We start from the raw sequence: 21,587 nt of genomic DNA, 5'->3' as shown, positions 1-21,587 counted from the left end.
AGGTCCCATGACCTGGAGGCGGCAGAGCTGGCCCCCGGGTAGCCGTACAGCCCCTGGGCACCAGCCCGGGTCCCGACTCCCTGCCACAGTACCAACAGCTCTCCATGCCCGGCCGGCTGAGACAGCAAGCTGTCAGTCACTACGAGTGTATGGTGATCTTGGGGGTTCAGAGGCTGGAGGCCTGGCCTTGGTCCAACCCGGGGTCACAATCACAGGGCGCTGGAATCCAGGGCCAGACATGCTCCAGCCCAAGCTGTTGGCTCTCTGAGGTCTAGGCATCCCTGGGGTACAGTGGGTCCAAGTGGAGACGCCCCAACACACACCCATTAAGCATGTGGCTGTTCAGCAGAGAAATCCTTCTGCAGATGTTTCTCCAAACCCACCAGGCCCGGAACCTACCCCCCAGGGCAGTCTAACACAGGCTAACTCAGCGGCACTGCCAAACACCATTTATTTTGGGTAAAAAATAAGCCACTTTCCTTCATCACATACATCAAGACAGACTCGTCAACCTGGCTGGTCCCACCTGGTTCCGGTCTCCCCGAAGATCCCTCACACCACCAGACTGGCCAGCGCTCTCAGGACAACAGGGTCCCAAGGCACAGGGGCGGGGGGCCCGGGCACGTCAGCCCAGGGCTGCCTCAGTAGCAGTCGGCCTCATTCTCCCCCCGGATGCCCACCGTGGCCAGCATGTCCTGCAAGAGTGACTGAGGGCTCTTCTCCACGTGGTCGCTGCTCTCGGCCAGTGCCCCCCGAAGGCCCTCCAGGTCCATCGACCTCAGCACGGCCAGCACGACCTCGGGCTCCAGGTCCCCCAGGGGCTGGGCCTGATCGCCCGCCCGCCACCTCTGCAGGGCGGCCTCCACGGAGGCCACGTCGGGGCTGCTCCTGGGCTCCTGCAGACTGCTGGAGGAAGCCGTCTTGGCCCTCAGGAGGAGGAGCAGATCACAGGACTTCTGAGCCACGGGTCGGTCACAGTCAAACAAGGCACGGAAGGCGAACTCGAAGAGCCGCACTCGGCACAGTGACTGCAGGGCCTGGGTCAGCGGGCCGGCGGGGGCCGCCACGGGCGGGGTCACGGCATAGGGACAGTGGGAGCGGGACGGGCCCAGTGTCTGCTCCAGGAACACCAGCGCCAGCTCTAGGCCCTGGGCCCGGACCTCCCAGTCCAGATCCTGGCCGGCCACCTGAAGCACGCCGGCCACAAACTGTTCCGTGTCCCCAACCACGTCGGCATGGCTATCCCTCAGCCACTGGGTGAAGACCTGCATGACGGCCCTCCGTGGGAATCCCTCCGAGTCTGCGGACAGGATGTGCAGAAGTTCCCCGAGCAGGCTCTTCTGGAGGACAGAGCAAGAGGCAGTAGAGGGAACAGGGGAAGGCAGGCCCCCAACGACGGGCACAGAACCCCTGCCCAATGACGACCCCCCGCCACCCAGGTGCGGGGTGAAACCTGCTTTTCCCCTCAGCCCCCATTTGCTCGTGTATCAAGTGACAGGGTGCTTGGAAGAAGAGCCAGAGATTCAGGGAACGTGTGTGACGGAACCCTGGACCCAGACTGCCCGACACTGGGAGGCCAACCCACTGGACCCTGCGCATCAAGACAGCTCCCTGGGGATCCACCGCCTCCTACCTGCTGGCCCCCTGGGTGCTCAGGGCCGGCGGAGGGGACACACAGCCCCTGGCTGGAGAGCTGCCCCATGGCAGTCACTGCGCTGGCTCGGACGTAACTCTCAGGGTCTCGCAGGAGCTGCTCGGTGAGCCTGGGCACCTCCGAAGCGAGGAGTGCGTGTCTGAAGCCGGCCTGCCCTGGGGGTCCAAGTGGCCACAGGTGGCTGTGACTAAGGCCGGAGCCTGCAGCCTCCTCCCTCGCTTCTCCAAGGGCAGCCATGGTGCTCTGCTTCCCGAAGCCGACAAGAGATAGCCAGTGGGCCGAGCCTGGGCCCCCTCCCACCCAGCACTCACCTCCCCAACGTCTGGTCATCTGAGTCAGGAACTCGAGGCTGGAGTCCCTCACCTCCCAGCAGGGGCTGCACAGGCGCTTCTGCAGCACAGGGAGCAGCTCTGGGGCAGGAGGGGCCGCTCAGAGGGGCCCAGGCCAGGCCCGCCCTGCCCCCAACCGCTCACCCCGGCAACCCCCTCGCTTTACCTAGGGAGGGCCCAGATTACCTCTTAGGAATAGCACGGCGTCAGAATCCAGGTCTGAGCAGCCGGGGGTCCTGGGGGAACTCAGGAGCCACCTGAACGTGGCCTGGAAGGCCTTCTTCAGAACCTGGAGCAGGCAAAGCAGGGCTGCAGGGCCAGGGGCAATGAGGCAGCAGCTGGCCTGCCTGTCCTGGTCTGCCTATCCCGTGCTCCTACCCCTGCTCTAGGACACGAGATGGGGCCCCAGGGGCAGGGAGAGGGCAGCAGCGGGTTTCATTTTTATGAGGCAGGAGCCCTGGGCAGCAGCAGAGCTGGCATTCCGGGGCCCAAGACAGGAGGAGGAGGCCGCTCCCATCAGGACGCCCCCCTCTTGTACTGGACAAACTCTGCAGGCCCCCTTTCCTCAGAAGCCCAGGAAGCCACCAAACCTGCTGTCCCCACCTCCAACTGCCAGCCTGATGGCAGGGGGCGCTCACTGCACCCACCAGAGCCCAGCCACCGTGGGCACCATGAGGACTATGTTTGCAGAAAACGCTGACAAGTAGTTTGGACCCCCAGGGCAGGGCCCGGCTGGCCGCAGTCCCCACTCTCCTGGGGAATTAATTCCCTGCTCCCCACGGCTCAGCCCGCCCAGAGCTCAGTCCTCCCCACCGCTGGGCCTGGGTCAAACCCTGTGCCGGCGCCTGCCCCTCACTCTGAAGTGACTCTGGGGGCGTCTACAGGGCTCAGTCAGCTAAGTGCCCGACTCTGGGTTCTGGCTCAGATTGCGATCTCAGGGTCGTGAGACGGAGCTCCACGCTCAGCACAGGGACTGCTTGGCACTGTCTCCCCCTCCCTCTGCCCCCTCCCTGTTTTATCTCCCAATAAATCTAGAAAAAAGAAGCCACTGGCCCTGTAGCAGGCCCTGCTCTCAAAGGCCTGCATGGTGCTCCCCACACATCTCGCCCCTCCTCCCCACCCTCCCCCTGCACCCCGTGCCTGTACCGTGGGGCTGGAGTCTGGGCTCCTGAGATATTCCAGAAGGACAGCAAACACCTGCGTCACCAACTCTGGGGGGCCTGAGACAGACATGGAGGAAGCACCCAATCCCCTCCAGGGACCTCCCAAGCGTGAGAGTGCATCAATCCGTGGAAAGCAGGGGACAGAACCCATGGGCCGGCCGAATCCCACCCTGCCCCAGAGAGGACGCATGGAGAACAGTGATCCCGGCACAGCAGAGCAGCAGGCAAGCGGGGCCCGTGGGGCGCTCTGGCTTACCTGTCTCCTGAGACAGCGTCCCCAGGAAATCGAGGGCCGCCCGCTGGACCCGCACACAGCCCAGTAGGAGCGCGCAGAGCTGGCGCCCCGCGTCGGAGGCAGGGCTCCCAGAACCCCCGCACAGCTGCAACAGGGTCACTGCGGCCCCCAGCAGGGGCACCTGAGGCCAGGGGCAGGGGCGCTGGGGCTGGGGGAGAGGGAGGGGTCAGCACAGGCCCCGCGTCCCGCTGCTGCCACGGACACGGGCCCAGGCTGCACTCACCAGGGGCAGCAGCAGCTCCAGGTGGGCCAGGGTCCGGCACAGGAGACCCACACAGGCTGCCTTGGAGGGCGGGAGCATGTCGGCCGTCACCGAGTCAGCTGCGGTACTGTCCAGCAGGCCTGCGGGCCCAGCCAGAGGCAGCACCCTGTCAGCGAGCCTCCCACACGCCCCTGCAGGCCTCCGGGCTGCCGCTGCATGCTGGAGACCAGCACCGGAGGCTCCCAGCGGGGGACGTGCCCAGGGTGACAGGGGGTGGCCAGACCCAGGTTCTGATCCTGTCTACCAGGCTCCAATCCTGTCTACCAGGCTCCTGAGGTCCTTCCCACAACCTGTTCCTGGGCTGGTCCTGCTGCTCAGCAGACTGGTCCCTACACTCAACGCAGGGCTCCCAGGCACAAGCGGGTCCCCTTTGGGTCCCCTTTGCTGACACATCGTGCAGCAGAAGCAAGACGAGTCACAACAGAGGAAGCCACCACTCCACCACCACCCTGGTCCCAGAACTGGGACGCATCCAGGCGACAGCTGGTGGGCCTATTGTGGGCCGGGAACTGCCATGTGGCACGGGCCCAGCTTGCTCTGGGGCCACCTCAGATACCACCCACTGGGGGTGATGCTGCCCCATTCATCCCACAGCTGGGACAGGAGACAAGCAGCAGACAGGCCCAGGGCGACACCCCCTACCCAGGACCCTGCATTCTCAGTGGGAGCAGCCAGCGGGGTACCCTGCCGCCCACTGGCCTGCCCCACCACCAAGGACGAGCTCCAGACCCCTGCGGCCTGCCCTCCTGCACCTGCCCACCCTGAGGAAGCAGCATACCTGAGGGTCCGGGGCCCTGAGCCGTGGCTTTGAGGACACAGGCCAGAGGCTGGAGGAGGACAGCAAAGGCCTGCGCCCTCAGTGCCTGTGGACTAAGCACAGAGGACATGGTGAGCACCCTTCTCAGCCCTGGGCTGAGCCGGCTGTCCTCCGACATCCTCAGCAAGTCACATCCAGACACCCTCTTGAGGAACAGCTTTCTTGCAAGCACCATGCCCAGCACTCAGGCCACTGGCACACAGGCCGCCAGCGTGGGACTCCGAGGAAGCTGCTAGAAAGCACCTCCCCAGGCCCCAGAAACAGACCCTAAAAGGACGGGCCACACCTGCTCCAATGGACAGTGTCTGCTAAGGGCCGGGGAACAGGAGGCCCAGCTCCCAGGAGCATTCCTGGGGCTTCATCTCCTGTGTCTTGGGCTCAGGGTCAGGTGGAAGGCTAAGCCAGCACAGAATTCTCCCTCCAGGCTGGCTGCCTGGTCCTCCCCCTTCAGACCAATTCCTCTCCCTGAACATCTGGAGAGCTGGGGCCCAGAGCCAGGCCTACACTGTCCTCCCAGGCCCTGTGGCGACCTTCACCTGCAACGCGGGCCAACGTGACCACCTCTCATCTGCCCAGAATCCTGGAAAGACTCCCTCTTTCTTCTGGACCCCTGCCTCCTTCCCTCTCCCTGTGGGAGGCTCTCTAGTCACTCCTGCCTACCCAGGGCCCCTAGAACCCACACCAGCAATGTGCACAGCATGCTAAGGCCACTGGGGAGGGGATCAGAGGGCAGCTGAGCAAGCAGATCCTGGGTACAAATCTAGCCCTGCTCTGACCAGAGCAGCCCAAGACTCTGTTTCATCTCTGGGGAACCTGTAAAGCTTTTGTTTGAAAACGTTCTTCTGTCTCTACAACATGCAGAGGCCACAGCCTCCAGCAAGGCCTTGGCAATGACCCAAGTATGGCCCAGCCACACCCTGCTGGCCGCCTCTGACCCTTCTCTGGTTTCAGGAACTCCCCAAAAGCTCCTTGACCATGAGGCCCATGCCCGAGACCTCCCTGTTTGTCCTCACACAAAATAAACCCCAATCCTTACCAGTCCTGCAGTTTCAGGATCCCTAATGCCAACAGCCCTGCTTGGGTGGGGCTCAGATGGCTCACAGTCTGAGCCAGAGTCTCCCACAGGCCGCAACTAGAAGAACTCAGCCCAGGAGAACTGCAGAGAAGCCCAGAAAGAAAGTCAGCTCTCAGTCCTGCCCACCGAAGCCCGCGTGCTGCCAGTACGTCTGGCGGAGACAGAGTCCTTCCTAGGCATGTGGCCTTCCAGAACCCCTCCAGCATCCCCTGTCCCCCGTGTGCCCTGGTGGAGCCCACGAGTTGTGGCCCCAGGTATAAGAGGTACCCTAAGACTTCCCAAGGGAAACAGTACCCCCAATGCCTGCGCACCCCAGCTGCACCGCAGAGGAACTGACCGGGCCACACTGAGGAGGAGATCCACAAGCGAGTGTGCAGCTGGCACGGGGTCCTTCTCCAGCAGAGCGGCCACGAGCGGATGCAGCCGCACCCACAGAACTTGCGTCCAAGGGTCGTGGCAGTGACTGAACGTCGTGGTCAGGACGTTCAGAGCCTGTGTGATCTGCGGGGTGGCCGTGGAGCGCAGGGACTCTTCGATGTGACCCACGATCTTCTGGGCACACGGCGGCCAATCATCAGCCTGCAGGCCGGGGGGGCCCTCAGCCAGGCCTCGCATAGACAAGCTCAGAATGTGCACCAGGAGCTGCCCGGCTGCCGAGGCCACAAACAGGCTGGAATCTCCCTGCAGGGAGAAGATGGTGTCAACGGCACCTGGGGTCGGGAACAGGGCGGGGAGAGAAGAAAATGGGGTTCAGCTGGGACAGAACCCAAGGGAGAGGGCAGATATGGTAACAGCGCCAAGTGGCTTGCTCGGCCCTGCCTCCCATCTGCTCAGCGGCCAGGCACCGGAGTGGGAGAGCTCCCAGGGTGGCTGCCCTAGACCCCTGCGAGGAGCCTTTAGATCCTATTAATTTCCAAGTCACCCTAACTGTTGGGTCTGTCCTGCGAGCTAAGGACACCGCAGTGACCTCGAGGGGCCTCCAGCCCCCCGCTCCCCACCCATGACCCCGTATGCTCCTCACAGCAGCCCCATGACATCACAGCCACTTCCACAGATGCGCAAACGTGACCCAGCAAGGTGCTGTGATGTCAGCAGGGTCGCACGGGTGCGGCAAGGCCACCGGCCGAGGGCGGAGCAGGCAGGGGACTCACCGCAGTCCGCCAGGAAGTGCAGGGCACTGGGATGCTGCGCCAGGGAGCGCAGACCCTGGATCCAGCCGCTGCGGACGGTGGGGGCAGTCCAGGCGGCTCCCCCCAGGGGGCCTGCCTCCCCAAAGAGCCTGGGTAGCAATTCCCCCTGCTGGGAAGCACAGAAGGAAGAGGTGACCTGGGCCCGTTTCCAGGAGAACAGCAGATCAGAGATGGTTTTGCTGTTGTTTGGGGGTCAAGGCACTTCTCTGGGACGTTCTCACTCGCTGCCAACACAGGCTTCTGGGAAATGGCAGGTGACCACCAGTGCCAGCCCCAGCGGCCCCGGCAAGATCACGTCTGCCCACCAGGGGACAGCTTTGGGAGAAGAACTAGGTTATAAATCAAAGTTCATCAACCCTGTCGGTTGTTTACTTCAGAAATCCTCCCCCCAAAAGAGCACCGTAAGTTTCACCTCTGAAAGTCCAACGCTAACCAGGACATTGGTCAGACCCCGACGGTCTCCACAGCCTATCGAACTCCTGAGCTGGGCAGGCAAGGTCCACCAGGGCACCCACCCTCCTCCAGGTATCCCCACTCCGGCGCCCCAGCACACCTGCTGTGTTCGCCCGCCCCACTCCTCGCACCTGGTCAAATCCTTTACAACCCCGCTGCGAGCCCACCGCCCTCACAAAGCTGACACCTCCCCACTCAAGCTGGCAGTGGCTAATTCCCCCCACCCAAGCTCCACTGGCTATGGATGCCCACGGGACTATCACGCAGTGTCCTACATTTGCTGCCGGAGTGTGACATTCTCATTCACTGCTGAGTTTCCACAAGGCGTATGGGAAACCCGACGCTGCCTCTTACCGAAGGCACTGCTGGCTGGTGCAGTCATTCACTCTGAGCCTTCCTCTGCCAAACCAACAGCGGTCAGAGCCTCTGCCTGCCCGGCCACGCCCCAGGGCATCCTGTTCAGCTACAGCCTGACCCTCAAGCTACAAGGAGCCCCTCTGATCATCTCCAACTCCAGGATCTGGGACAGCGAGACCTCAGAGACAGATGCCAACTGCTCACAGACAAGAGTCTAACTCTACAGGAGCCACGGGCCCCTGAAGGGGTGCCACCGCTGATGGCTCACAGGGAAGGCACCTTGTGGGAGCCGTTGTCTCGAAGCGGGACCGTCCCAAAGTGAGGGCCCCTCGCCAGCGGGGGAGGGCGGGACACAGAGGTTCGGCCCCTTGCCTAGCTTCGTCCATCTGCATGTGCCCTGCCTGGACACTGTCAAGTACAGCTAGCTGATGAGGAGCCCGTGGGGCTTAAGACATCCCAGGAGTCTGTGCAGGGGTAGCTGGGAAGGAAACAGGCCACCCAGTGCTGCGGGCTCCAGAGCGGGGAAAGCAGCCTCTCCACGCAGCTGAGAGCCCATCCCCGGCCCAGGCCCCTGGGAGCCAGCAGCAGACTCCTGAAGGTCTAGTGTGAGCGCTGCCACTTCTGCGGGGCTCCTACGTTAGGCCTCCCCCGTATCCTCATCTGCAAAATGAAGACCGCTGGTCTGCTGACTGGCCAGGCTGCCAGGATGAAACGAAAGGGCTTCTGCAAACCCCGAAGAGCTTCACAAACTGCAAGGCACCACAGGTGTGTGTGTGTGTGATCATGTGTGTCACTCGAGCACAGCAATTACAGACTTATGCCCTGATCATGTGTGTCACGCGAGCACAGCAAGCACAGACTTATGCCCCAAGACACACTTCGGTGCGGCCAGAGAACACCCTGGAAGGTGGGTCCACAGCAAGCTGCGCCTCTGGAGAACACGCACAGCTGGACTGAGGAGCGCCCACGAGTGGCACCCCAAAGCTACTGAGGGGACACCTCCCTCCCCACTACTGTCTTCTCTTCAAGCAGCCACATCATAGCATGGCCTTCCCGGGCCTTGGGCACATTGGGTCAGAGAAAGCTGATGTGCCCTCCCGCGAGCTGGGGAGGCTCCGAGGTGCCCAGAGATGCCATCACAGGCCAGACAGGCTCCCATCAGGCGTCGCCTAACCAACCCAGCTGTGCCCATGCAGGGGTGTGCAGAGCCGTAAGATGCACGGCTCTGGGGGCTCTCTAAGCTCCATGCCTTAGTACTACACAGAAATTCTTGTGAGTCACTCATTCATTCATCCAACAGGACCAAGTGTGAGAGCGGTGGTCTTGGTTAAGCCTTGTGACACGCACAGCCCTCCTCTCTGTCACAGGAAGAAACCAAGGCTCAGAGGGCTCATGGTGTCGGGCAAGTGCACGCCGCGGGCCAAGTGTCAGAGCTGAGTCAACCCCAGCTCTGATTCCAAACATTTGACCCTTTTACCCCAACATCATTCTGGGCCAGCTTTTCAAAGAAGGATCCCCCTCAGGAATAAAAACCTGGTGCTATGAGTCATAGCACGGGGCAGCACGGGGCAAAGACTGAGGGGCCACGGCGGCCGCCCTGTTTTGTGCACCTGCAAGAAGTGAGCTGTGCACTTCTCGGCGGGACACTGAGGTGGCAGGACCCAGGCTCACCTGAAGATACTGGAAGCAATCTTCCTGGGCTGCAAACACCCCCGTGAGGCGGAGTGAGAAGGAGAGGACTCTGGAACTCAGGTCCTGGGGTTTCAGCACATGGCACAGCAGCTCCACGAGGCAGGGGTTCTCCTGCAACAACAGGAGACTGGACCCTGGGGGCAGGCCCAGCCAGAGAGATGGTTACCAAGACACCGTGACGCAGCTTGCCCTAAAGGACCATTCTTTTTTTTTTTTTTTTTTTTTAATACAGTTTATCTATTCTAGAGAGAGAGAATGCACATGCGCACACACAGGAATGAGTGGGGGGAGGAGCAGAGAGAGAATCCCAAGCAGATTCCCCTCTGGGCACACAGCATGACTGCTTGATCCATAACCCTGAGATCACGATCTGAACCAAAATCAAGAGTCTGATGCTTAACTGACTGGACCACCCAGGTGCTTTAAGTTTTATTTATTTAAGTAATCTCTACACCCAAAGTGGGGCTCAAACTCCCATCCCCGAGGTCAAGAGTTGCACACGCTCCGGATGAGCCAGCCAGCCCTTCCCCTAAAGGACCATTCTTATGGCATTTTCCAGACCTCTATCTCTCCCGCTGTTAGATTTAGCAATCCCATGGGAGAAAATATTTGCGACAACCAAAAAGAAGTCACGACCTGAACTCAATGGGAGGGCGCAAACTAGAAAGGCATCACCCCCACATCAGGTAAGGGACAGGACAGAAACACAAGGGCCCAGCACACCAGAACAGGCCTTCTGTTGCTGCTGATTACAAACAAGAAATGCAAATTAAAGCAGGAGACCACCTTGCCCCTCAGATGGATGCTTTTTCTTACACTGAGACTACTGCTCGCAAGAAGTACAATGGAACAGCCATCCTTTTCCAGACGGGCACCAGAGAGGTCTGTACTCCATGATGCTGCTGTCCGAAGGCACCCAGGTGGGCCAAGGGAAATGTGGGGTGCAGGCTGGGAGGGTTTTCCGTTGAGAGGCCCTTGCAGACACAACCACCACCGACTGTGGTTCAGTGAGAAGGAAAAAGACCGGAGTGAAGAAGAGAGAGCAGGAATCCGAGAAACCAATAACCACATGGGTGAATCTAAAAGCCATCAACTTGGGCACCTGGGTGGCTCAGTGGGTTAAAGCCTCTGCCTTCGGCTCAGGTCATAATCTCATGGTCCTGGGATCGAGCCCCGCATCGGGCTCTCTGCTCAGCAGGGAGCCTGCATCCCTTTCTCTCTCTCTGCTCTTATTAAAATGAGGACAATCCAGGGGCGCCTGGGTGGCTCAGTGGGTTAAGCCTCTGCCTTCGGCTCAGGTCATGATCTCAGGGTCCTGGGATCAAGCCCCGCATCGGGCTCTCTGCTCAGGGGGCAGCCTGCTTCCTCCTCTCTCTCTGCCTGCCTCTCTGCCTACTTGTGATCTCTGTCAAATAAACAAAATCTTTTTTTTTATTTATTTATTCATTTGACAGAGAGAGATCACAAGTAGGCAGAGAGGCAGGCAGAGAGAGAAAGTGGAGGAAGCAGGCTCCCTGCTGAGCAGAGAGCCCGATGCGGGACTCAATCCCAGGACCCTGAGATCATGACCTGAGCCGAAGGCAGCGGCTGAGCCACCCAGGCGCCCCATAAATAAAATCTTTAAAAGAAAAAAAAAAATGAGAACAATCCAGCCATGCACCGTTTGTCAGAATAGGGGAAGCAGGATGACGCTTCCCGGGAGGGCTGGGGGGCACAGTGGCCAGGGCACGGCGGCAGCAAGAGGAACGGCGACAAACTGGACATGAAAGCAGAAAGTGTGATGGGTGCCTTCGGGAGAATGTCGCTATTCAAAGGTGGGAGAGCCTGCACCTGCACGGACCTAAGCTAGCTTCAAGATCCGTACAGGAAAACACAGAACGGAATTTCAGAGAAAAACTGTTGAATCCACTATCTCAGGATAGGGTTTTCCCACCTCAAAAACAATCCAGCAAAGTGATGAGCAAGAACACAGTGGGCCTGCGCCACGGACAGCTGAATAAAGAGCCATCCTGTGGAGCGCCAAGGCCGACAGAGCCCAGGCCAGCCGGGGGAGAGGTGAACTGCGGATGCACCCCGCTTCCTAGAAGGGGGGGACCGGGGCTGCAGAATCACACTGTGCCAATGCTCGTACGGCCCTGGGTGTGAACTCACTGAAAACCAACCAGTAACACTATGCATCAGGTCCGTGTTATGTGAATTACGTCTCCGAGAAACCTGTCTGAAAGGAATTTTTAAAATCTGACGACAAACTAGGCCACAGCTGAGGACTCTACAAATACCAGAAGCGCAGTAGCTACGACGTCTACAGAGCATCTGTGGAAATTGTCTGTGGGCTCCGCCATGATAAAAACCCTAATGGGTACAGAGAAATCAAAATATGCATGTTTTCCAAGTCCAAAGAAACAAGTTAGAAGTCAAGGATAAGAAGACTGAAGAAAACCCCACACTGTGAATCTAAAAGATACCCTTTCAAATCCCTTGTGCGTGAGGGAAAAAAACCCACCACGATAGTACAATATACCCGAAGACAAACGACAGAAGCCCCTTGCAGTAAAACGTGCAGGACTAAGCTTCCAAAGAAGTATGCAGCCTTTCATGCGTGTATTAAAAAGGAGAGACTGAGATGCTCAACTCCAAGGAGGGGAAAAGAGCAGGATACACCAAATGAAGAGAAGAAATTACCGACACGGGCTCTATCCTAAGGCCACTGCCAGCCAAGAGATCAACCATGAAGAGATCAACAGTCGACATGAAAAGATTTCCACAAGAAGAAAGCCGAGTTATTTATAATAAGAAGCATCAGAAACACAAACACCTAATGAGAGGGCTGTGGTTATATAAGATATGGTCCAATCACACAATAAATGAACAGAGTTGATAAAATCAACATGTTCTACACAGAAAACTCCCACTGTAACGGTATCAGAGAAAGAGCAAGACACGATGTTATGTTTATGGTGTGACTTCATTTTTATAAAAACGCAGCTTTGGGGCACCTGGGTGACTCAGTGGGTTAAAACCTCTGCCTTCAGCTAGGGTTGTGATCTCAGGGTCCTGGCACTGCTCAGCGGGGAGCCTGCTTCCCCCACCCTTCTCTCTGCCTGCCTCTCTGCCTACCTGCGATCTCTGTCAAATAAATAAATAAAATATTGAAAAAACAAACAAACAAACAAACCCGCAACTTTGGGGCGCCGGAGTAGCTCAGTCAGTTAATCGTCTGACTCTCGATTTCAGCTCAGGTATGCTCTCAGGGTCATGGGATTAAGCCCCTCGAAGGGCTCCACACTCAGTGGGTCGTCCGTTCAGATTCTTTTCCCTCTCCTTCTGCCCCACCACCCGTTTGCACAAATGTCCTCTCTCAATAAATAAATAAAAATCTTGAAAAAAAAAAGATAAAGATAAAGAAAAACAGCTTTATGATGTGTTAGGAAAAGGGACTGAGAAGAAATTAAAAAGTTGATGGTGGTTTAATTTTCCTCTTTACTCCTTTATGTTGTTCAAGTTTCACCTAAAGAATACCTATTAGTTTCAAAATAACAAAAAGTGGTTTCTTGAAATAAACAAGTAAACGCAACAGTAACAACAAAGTAAGTTCCTCTGCAGTTACCTAGTGTGAACTGAACAAGAGGGGGCCTGAATCAGGGCTGGGAGGAGATCAGAACCTCAAGATGTATCTGTCCCCTGCTCATTCCCTCAGGTTTCAACTTGATGTGTCCCCAATTAGCCAGAGGGGCTCTCTAGGATGTGAAGGAAGGGAAACAGAGGGTCACCCCTTCCCCTGCACAGGCACCCTCTGGCCTCCGGGAGACAGTCAACAGCAGCACCCTCCCCCTTACCAGCTTCAGTTATGGTTTTAAACCAGTCCAGCAGCTTCTCCAAACAGGTGTCATCTGCCATGGGCTGCCTGGGGTCTGCCAGAACCGCACAGAGAGCCGGGAGGAGTTGGGAGCACTCTGGGTCCATGGTGAGGCTGGAGAGTCCTGCAAAGAAAACGTCAGAGCCAGGTCCCACCCACGCTAGCCATAGGCAGCCCCTGTGTCTCCTTGGGCCAGGCGCTGAAGACGGTCGCCCTCTGAGGGAGCTGCCGGGAGGTGATGCGAAACCTCAGCCTGGGTGGCGCTGGTCAGGAGCAGGCAAGGCCCTGAGTTCCGGCCTCCCAAGCTGGAAAGGGACTTTAGGAGTTCGGGTCCTGCCAACCTTGGACAGCGCGTGAGCCAGTTAGGGGTGTGTGCGCGCGTTCTGGTACCAGCCACGCTCACAGGGCACAGCGTCTCTCTCGGGGTCGGGGCGTTAGCATCCGACACCACCCGCAGCCAGCAGCGCGGGGAGGCGGAGGTGCTCTGTCCACTGTCAGTCCCTCCCGGGCCGGGAAGTGCACCTGCGAGTCCTGCCGCGAAGGGGCCGGGAGCCCCTCAGTCCTTCGGTCAGGGTGCGCTCTCTCGGGAGGCTGGGGGTGGGCAGGGACTCGGTCGCAGTCTGTCCTCGGTGATGCTAGTTCCTTGACGAGGGAGGGACCCTCGCTGAGGGAGCCGCCGCGGCCCAACCGGCCGACGGGCCCAGAGGGGGCACGAGACCTGGACCCCTAGTCCCCGGTCCGGACTTGACCCGGGCAGCCGCCTAGGCCGCCACCGCTCCCGGGGCCCCGCGGCTCACCTGCTCCGCGTCCCTCGGCCGCCGCAGGCACCGCCCCGGACCGTGCCACTTGCCGGGTCTGGCGGGAGCGCGCAAAAGGACAGCTGGCCACAGGAGACCCTCAAAGTCCCCGGAAGGCCACTCTGGGAGCCGCGGGAGCCCACACTTGGGGAACGAGTTCAAACTGAGTAGCGCTGAGCCAGGCCGGCGCCGCACCGGTGGGCCCCACCGGTCAGCCTCACAGGGACGCCGGTGGTACGTGCGGAGGATCCAGGGGGCATTGCGCCCGGAAGGCGGGGCTTTTTCTGGAGGAAGGGGTGGGTCCAAGGCCGGAAAAGGCGTGGTCTCGCCTCCCGAGAACCTAGAGTCTGCTCTAGGGGCAGGTGGGAGGGTTGCACGATGGGAAAGGGACTTCCCCACCTTCAAGGCGAAGTCACTGGTCCTTTGGCCTCAAAACTGGATCCTCAGGGCCCATCAGCTGCGTGCCAGACTACTCAAAGCCAGTGGACAAAAACAAGCCTCATCTTGGGGTGCCTGGGTGGCTCAGTGGGTTAAGCCTCTGACTCTTGATCTCAGCTCAGGTCTGATCTTAGGGTCGTGAGATCAAGCCCCACCTCTGGCTCCGACAACAACAGCAACTGAACAAGCCTCATCTTCCCACAGTGTCAGTGTTTCGGCGAAATTTATGGGGAAACACCAGGTACATATTACATATAGAAAGCAGAATTTCTAGGAGTACTAAACTAAAAAAAAGAACTTAAAAAAACACGGACTTTGATGGGTAAGCACACCAGACAACCCATCCCCTTAGAACTACATGGGTGAGAGGGTTTGACTGCACAGTTATCTTCCCTGAATTGTGATCCCTCATTGTAAAACTGGGGATACTAATATTTGCGTGATTGAGCAGTTGTGGGGGAAAAACATCTTTCAGCCCCACTGTGCTAAGTGCTTCACTTAACATAAATCCAGGTGATTCTGTGCCAACTCTAGGAGGGTGGGTACTATTACCATCCTCACAGGTGAGTAACCTGAAGGGTAGAGAGGCTAACTCCCAGCTAGTGGGCTGACACAGTCTGGATCTGAACCCAGGCAGTCGGGCTCCAAAGTTAAATACTATATTATACAGGTCCACCATTTCGTACCTGAAACTTTTGAGGACACGTGGATCAGAACACGTAACTATTCACACTTAAGGGAAGCTACTGGTATATACACACTGTATGTAAGATTACAATCTCAGCAGTATCTCCTGCCTTAATCCAATGTGTTAAAAGCCCCCCCACACACACTGTGAGATGCATTAATATATACTCCAAGTGGAATACATAAGCAACTCAAACTTTTGTTGGCATGGAGTTGAGGTCAGAACAGGTTTTGCCAACAAAATAATTTTGAAAGACTTTTTAGAAGCTTTAGGAATTCAGAAGAGCAGATAAAAAGTCATGGATGTGTACTCTCTCTCTAACTAAATGAGGGAAAGTAAGTGAAGCAACACAAAGAGAAGAGCAAGGGGATTGTAGAGCCCCAGGAGCTGAACAAGAGGTACACCTGCATAGGCAGTTTAGGTAGCAAAAGCTCTTGTCCCCTTTGTGGGCAATACCTGGAGGAAACGGATGGGAGTCGTTAAGATAACCAGCTCAGTTTCTCCTGCTGGTGGGGCGACAGCCTCTGAACCATCTTGTGGCTCACCCCTTTGTTGTGCAGGGGAGGACAAGAGGGCCACGAACCTGTAGTAGGTGTTGGTACCAGAACTAGAGCAGTAATAACCTGCCAAGCATTTCTGCCACACCACACTACAGCGGTTCCTTCATTCACCCCATCAAACGAAGTCTGTCACATTGCACGCACTCTGGCACGGGCAACTAAGCACGTTACAGATACCGACTCATTGGAGCCTCACAACAACACTTTTCTCCACTTTTTATTTGAGGAAACAGAAGCACAGAGAAGTTACATGACTCCTTGGATGCCAAATATGTATTAATTGAGCATCTGCCTGAGCCAGACCCTGTTCCAAGGCATGGAGGCACGGCTGTGAACTAAACAAAGACCCTGCCGCAGACAGCTTACGATCTAGACACGGAATACTCTTGTAGATAATGTCAGGTGGCCAGGGGGAAAAAAGCAGGGTGAGGGGACAGGGTAGGTGCCCTTGGAGACCTGTATGAAGGAGCAAGAGCAAATGGTTCTTGCTAATAATAATTTAAATAAGCTTTGGAGCCCAGTGCTCCTGAAGATCTTCATGACGCCACTGAGTGTAATGCGAACTCATTATTTTTTTATTGTCCTGGGCTACATCAGAACCCAAGAGCCTAAAGCAGAGATCAGGGAGAATAACTTTACGAATGCCACGTATCCAGAAGGAGCAGCCTGGGACACTGCACCAGCCCCTTGTCCCTTTCAGCGTTAATCTAACAAATGCTAGCATTCCGTTCTGGTGACTAGCGTACAGGTTCGTCGAGGAGCCTTCACGAGGGAGGGCTGGGGGACGCACCCCAGGAACCGATCGTTAAGCGCCACCGGCCGGGCTCTCAGGACGTCCCCCAGCAACCTCCGACATCCGCCCCCCCCGCCCCGCCCCTCAGCTCCCGGCGCTCTACGGGTCGGCCCGCAGGCACCCCAGCGCACGCGCACGGTCGGCCGGGCTCGCCGGCGCCGGCCACATCCGGGGCTCCGCAGGCGGCGCGGTTGCCATGGCAGCGGGGTCGCGGCTGTCGCGCGGGCTGGCAGGCCCAGAGGCTGCGGGCTGCCGGGCGGCTGGCGGAGCCGCACAGCCCGACACCCGAGCCCGCAGCGCCGAGGGGCGGCTGGGCAGCGCCGCCGCCATGTCGCTAGGCACCGCGGAGCCGGCATCGGAGACGGTAAGCGCGGGCGGGCCTCCTCACTCCCTACAACTCTCCGGCTCTCCCGGCCGGCCGCGGGCCGGAGGAAGGGGCGCACGGCCGGCGGCCGCCGGGTGACAGCTGCCATTATTGTTACCGCATAAGAGCTGCCCTCGGGCCCCCGCCCGCGTGCAGCCGGCCGGGCGTCGCCGCCCCCCGCCCAGCCCCCAGCGGCCCGTAAACCCCGCCCGCCCCTGCACAGGCCGCCGCTTCCAGGAAGCCCTCCCGAACGCTGAGCCCTCGCCGCGCCGCGCCTGCGAGGCCCCGGCCTGTGCCGAGCCTGCGACCGCGGTCCGCGGGGCAACGGAGCCCACTGCGTAAGTGCCAGTCCAACCGGGCCTCCGGGGCGGGAGCAGCGGCCGGGGCTGCGGGACGGAGCCATCCGGATGCACGAGGCGTGTGGTGGCGAGTGGGTCGGGGGAAGAAGCCCCAGTCCCAGGCTCCTGGGAACAGCGCGCTGCCCAGCACAGGTCGGAGAAGGCTTCCCGGAGGAGGTGCCTCCAAGTTTCCTCCCTTGGCAGAGAGCAAGCGTGCTGTCAGCTCTTGCCTTTTTCGAGTGTTTTTGGCGCGCACGCTCTTCGCTGGAGGGTCAACGTGGATGAATGGGCGGCATTCGGGTGGGAGGAGAACGAGGCAATAAACCGCACTAACATGGCTTGTGTAGAACATGAAACAGGCCTATGTGGCCGCGGTGGGTTGCAGAGGGCTGCTTTAGGCTGTGTGCGCCGGGCAGGTGCCCAGGATGCCCTGGATGTCCCTGTCCAGAAGGAGATCTGAGCGCAGAAGGGCCAGCAAGCATTACGGTCCTGGGGTGGGGAACATGGTGTGTGTTCCAAAGCGGGAAAGAAAGCTTGCTGGGCAACCTCCTTGGGGAAGGTGGGTGCTGGCCTGACCCCGGACAGCCTCGCAGGCCGTACGGGGTTTGGACTTTATTTCAGGGCTTCTGGAGGGTTCCAGACAGAGGACATTTTGCTCAGTTTGCTTCCTTCTCACGGAGAAGGCCGTGCTGGGCAGGGCTACACAGAGCTTGCCTGTGCAGAGCATCCCTCCAGACACCTAGTCCTGTCTCATCTGGAAGGCCGGGCCACCTACCTGGGACTCACTCACTGCTCTTTTATCTTTAGAAAGTAACTCCTTAGTTCGTGATTGTGAAAATTGTGAGCGCTAGAATGTGGAACGCCAATTTACCCATGATCTAAGCACCTACACAAGATCACCTTAGTGTTGGTGTATTTCCTTCCTGATCTTTTCTCAATGGATCTCTTCCCACACAGCTTTAAAAAAGAAAAATCAAGATCATATTTAAGTTGTTTTGTGACCTTTACTATTTAATTTGTTGTTAACATTTTCCTATAGCCACACATTTTCAAGAGCATGATTTAGAAAGTCTGAACTGTGGGGACGCCTGGGTGGCTCAGTTGGTTGAGCAGCTGCCTTCGGCTCAGGTCACGATCCTGGGGGCCCTGGGTTCAGGTCCTACATCGGGCTTCTTGCTCACAGGGAGCCTGCTTCTCTCTCTGCCTCTGCCTACCACTCTGCCTGCTTGTGCTCTCTCTCTCTGAGAAATAAATAAAATCTTTTTAAAAAAAAAAAAGAAAGAAAGTCTGAACTGTAGCTACCCCTACTTTATCCGTTTCCCTGCTTTCCCCCTCTTGTTTGCACTTTTTTGCTACTAGGAACAGCGCAGATGTGATCATTCTTACACACTTAAGGATTTGTTAAGCCCCTTCCACGTGAGGCTCTGAGGATGCAAAATCAGTAAAGCCCTGTGCCTTGGTGTCAAGGAACCCGGCCTCGTAGAGGAACCAGTACAAAGCTCTCTCAGCACTTAGGAGACTCTCAGCCCTTGGTCCAGGCTAACTTGTGGCTTTCTGCTGAGCTTGGGTCTGTCTGGTATCAGACAGGAACCCCTTGAGAGCAGGCACTGTGCTGTCTGTCCGTTCCCCTAGTGGACTGCAGCTGCCTCTGGGCTGGCTGGTGGACTTCCCAGAGTGCTTACTCTCTGCCAGAGGGCTCACCGTGCAGTGGCTGTGTATAGAGTCACGGGATGACACGGAGCCCAAGTGGGACCACCAGTGATTTAAGAGCCAGCGCTTGTGGAAGGGCTTAGAGTTTCTAGAACAAGACAGTAAGAACATTTATTAGGCATTCACCATGTATGAGGTTCTGTGTCATGTGCTTTACTACTCAGGTGACCCCCTGGCCTCCCCTGACCTCTTGCACAACCCCTGGGCCTTCCTGCCTCCCGGACCCTCCTGCAGCCTCCCGTCAACACAGCTCGAACATACTTATGACGGCTGCTCTGAAAGACTTTGCTAAGTCTGTCATCTGGGCCCCTTCAGAAGTTTCTGTTTCTGCTTTTTCCCCATCTATCGCTCACACTTTCCTGTTTTTCTCTATGTCTCATAGTTTCCTGTTGGAAGCTAGACATTTAGAAAGAATGTTACAGCAACTCTGGGTTTTGATCTCTCCTCCCCATGGGACCAATGTGGTTTGCTTGGTGGCTCATCTGTTCACTGAGTGACTTGGCTGGACTGACCCGCACTTGATCTCCCCACACTGTGCGGCCCCTGATTCCCTGCTTGGATTCTTTCTTATTTACGTCCTCTAGCCTCACCACCTAGGGGTCACCCTTGGGTCAGCACAAGCCACTTTCTGGTCAACTTTCTGCCCTTGACCACTACGTGTACGTATGTGTGTGTGCGTGTGGGCACGCATGCATCTGTGATGTGCGTGCGTGCGTGTGCATGCATGTGTGCATCTGGTGTGTGTGCGTGTGCAGTATGTACGCCTGTGCGTGTGTGTGTGTGTGCATTATGTGTGTGCCTGCTTGCATGCACATGTGCATCTGTGGTGTGTGTGCCTGCGTGTGCCTGCACGTGCGCATCTGTGGCCTGGAGGCTGCTGGCACAGGGAGGGAGTTTACAGTTTTTGCCCACCTGCAGCCAAGGTCTAGCAGCTTGGGTTGCTCCTCTCCATCTGAAAGGGCAGCCTGAGAGGGCAACCTGAGCCGCCCATGTGGCCCCTGGACTTCAGGGATGTGTGATTTTACCTCGAAGCCTGGCTTCCTGGGAGCTGCTCTAGCCTCGGAGTTCCTCGTTGAACCAGTGTTTGGTTCAAGGTAGTGTCCATGGGCTTGTGCCCCTTGGTGGATCGAGGTGTGGTGTGGAGAATGTTTCCAAGCCCACCCTGAGCCTGCTCCTGGTGGGTGCGGTCTAATGCAGACGGCCTCCCTGAGCCTCAGGGTTGACTCTGACCCCAGGAAGGCGTTCCTGGATATGTTAGAGTTCCACTTGCTCTGCTGGTTAACTTTCTGCTGCAATGATTGCAGAGCCAGGAGGGCTATGTAATTGCTCCCCACCATGTCACCGCGGCTGGCTTTCGACTTGACAGTGGATTCGGGGAGGCATGGGAGTGCTCCACTACCCACTACAAATAAAGCCAGTGGCCCCTCACCCCCCTGCACAACCACTGGCCTGCTTCTTCCCAGGGAAGGACTTCGGTGCTATGCTCAGCTGCAGGGATGGCTGTGTGTTTCTCCTGGAGTGACACCCCTGCTTCAGGAGGGGGTGCTGGCCTTCTGGGCTTGACTCTCCCTGTGTGGAACCTCTGCCCTACCAGCAAGCCAGTGTTGGGGCTTTGGGGACCCAGAATTCCTAGTCTGCCACATCTGGGGCAGAACTTACACCCTACCATTCCCCACCATCCTGCCTGCACCCACCTAGAGTGGGTATCTCTCAAGTAGTTTCTATGGAATGGAGTTTGGGGGTGAGGGGTGCCCCGGATTCCCACTATATTCCCCCACATTAAGTAGATTTTCTTGAATGAATCTTCCTCTATTGCTCTATGCCTTTAGGTCAATTTCCAGAAACTTCAAGCGATTATTTATTTTATAAGCTTCTGTGTTCAATGGTTGTAGAAGAGACAATTGCCCGAGCTCTTCACCCAGCCATTCGGAAAGTCTGTCCTTCCTCACGGTCGCTGTGAACAGAGTCCCCGCAGGCCCCCACATCTCAGATGGACGTGCCGTGTCTTCTCCCTCCGTGTTTAATTAGCAGTGTATGTGGTCTTTCGGTGCTTTTAAAAATCTGGTAGAGGAACGTGTCCTCTGTGGTCGAGGAAGCTGAGACCCAATAAGCATGACCCATATCGCACAACATGCGCAGAAGCCTGATGCCGCTCCAGGCCTCCTGGGACTCTCTGCCCGTGGACTGCCTGCCCGCCCATGGTCCCTGGGTTCCCGTCGCACAACAGGTGCTGTCTAGTCCGGCAGCCTCAGAGAACCAACTGTTAATGTGTTCGCTATTGGTTTTTTTCTTTAACGTGGTCGCTGTTTTTAATGCCATCTGTGGCCTCCTGCCGGTGGAAGGGGCAGGTCTGCAGCAGCTTTGTGACTCCAGACGTGGCTGGCAGGGCTAGACACCACAGTGACCCGTGGGGAGGACTGGCTCGGGAGAGGGCTAGGGAGTGGGCAGGCACACCTGTGGGAGAGGGAGGGCCCTCGGCGTTATCTACCGCACACACACATAACCTCATTCCCTCGTTGAGCCTTCAGGTCACTACAGCTTTCAAGAGTGTATTCAGAACAAGTAATAATGACGAGTGTCTACAAGAGAAATCTCTTGCTTGCTGTGTGGTTTCCAGAGGGTTCACACGCACCGTTGGCAGGCGCGTCCTTGGCGATGCCCGGGTACCTGGATGCAGTCGCCGCAGTGGCTCCTCTGGTCTTGCCCAGGCTCTGCACATTGAATCCCCTGTCTTCCCTTCCTAAATGTTGCATGTT

The 21,587-nt window shown here is 57.7% G+C and overlaps 2 protein-coding genes across 10 annotated transcripts in view; one reads left to right on the top strand and one right to left on the bottom strand.

Moving 5' to 3' along the window:
* Nucleotides 1-434: 434 nt before the first annotated feature.
* On the bottom strand, nucleotides 435-14,187 carry BRAT1 (BRCA1 associated ATM activator 1). 6 transcript variants are annotated; one of them, XM_044232851.1, is made up of 15 exons: nucleotides 13,941-14,187; nucleotides 13,666-13,785; nucleotides 13,124-13,267; nucleotides 9,267-9,421; nucleotides 6,747-6,894; nucleotides 5,933-6,305; nucleotides 5,557-5,676; nucleotides 4,482-4,573; nucleotides 3,665-3,783; nucleotides 3,403-3,589; nucleotides 3,130-3,203; nucleotides 2,170-2,272; nucleotides 1,966-2,064; nucleotides 1,634-1,809; nucleotides 435-1,340 (listed from the first exon to the last, which is right to left on the bottom strand). In XM_044232851.1, exons 3-15 carry the CDS (start codon nucleotides 13,248-13,250, stop codon nucleotides 642-644), a joined length of 2,472 nt encoding a protein of 823 aa, XP_044088786.1. In that variant the 5' UTR covers nucleotides 13,251-13,267; nucleotides 13,666-13,785; nucleotides 13,941-14,187; the 3' UTR covers nucleotides 435-641. The 6 variants fall into 6 exon arrangements, with proteins under 6 accessions (XP_044088786.1, XP_044088785.1, XP_044088784.1 ...); XM_044232850.1 differs by lacking the exon at nucleotides 13,666-13,785; XM_044232849.1 differs by lacking the exon at nucleotides 13,941-14,187 and having other exon boundaries at nucleotides 13,666-13,931.
* Nucleotides 14,188-16,681: 2,494 nt separating this feature from the next.
* IQCE (IQ motif containing E) overlaps nucleotides 16,682-21,587 on the top strand; it is a 46,016-nt gene continuing 41,110 nt past the window's right edge. The window contains exon 1 of one of the 4 annotated variants that reach the window (XM_044232929.1): nucleotides 16,682-16,783. In XM_044232929.1, coding sequence (XP_044088864.1) covers nucleotides 16,748-16,783 — 36 coding nt within the window. In that variant the 5' untranslated portion in view covers nucleotides 16,682-16,747. Of the gene's footprint in view, nucleotides 16,784-20,846; nucleotides 20,864-21,587 lie in introns of those variants that run through there. The other 3 variants (XM_044232930.1, XM_044232931.1, XM_044232932.1) reach the window with 3 other exon arrangements.

Source organism: Neovison vison, chromosome 14, assembly GCF_020171115.1.
Source record: "Neovison vison isolate M4711 chromosome 14, ASM_NN_V1, whole genome shotgun sequence".
Lineage (NCBI taxonomy): Eukaryota > Metazoa > Chordata > Mammalia > Carnivora > Mustelidae > Neogale > Neogale vison.
Note: the sequence above shows the minus strand (reverse complement) of the source record. Positions and strands in the feature narration are given on the sequence as shown.

Coding starts and splice junctions, on each gene's coding strand:
- BRAT1 (XM_044232851.1), bottom strand. CDS start 13,250: ATGGACCCAGAGTGCTCCCAACTCCTCCCGGCTCTCTGTGCGGTTCTG. Junction 3,784..4,481: donor TCAGGGCCCCGGACCCTCAG/GTATGCTGCTTC, acceptor CTGGGCCCGCAG/GCCTGCTGGACAGTACCGCA. Junction 3,590..3,664: donor TGGAGCTGCTGCTGCCCCTG/GTGAGTGCAGCC, acceptor CCTCTCCCCCAG/CCCCAGCGCCCCTGCCCCTG.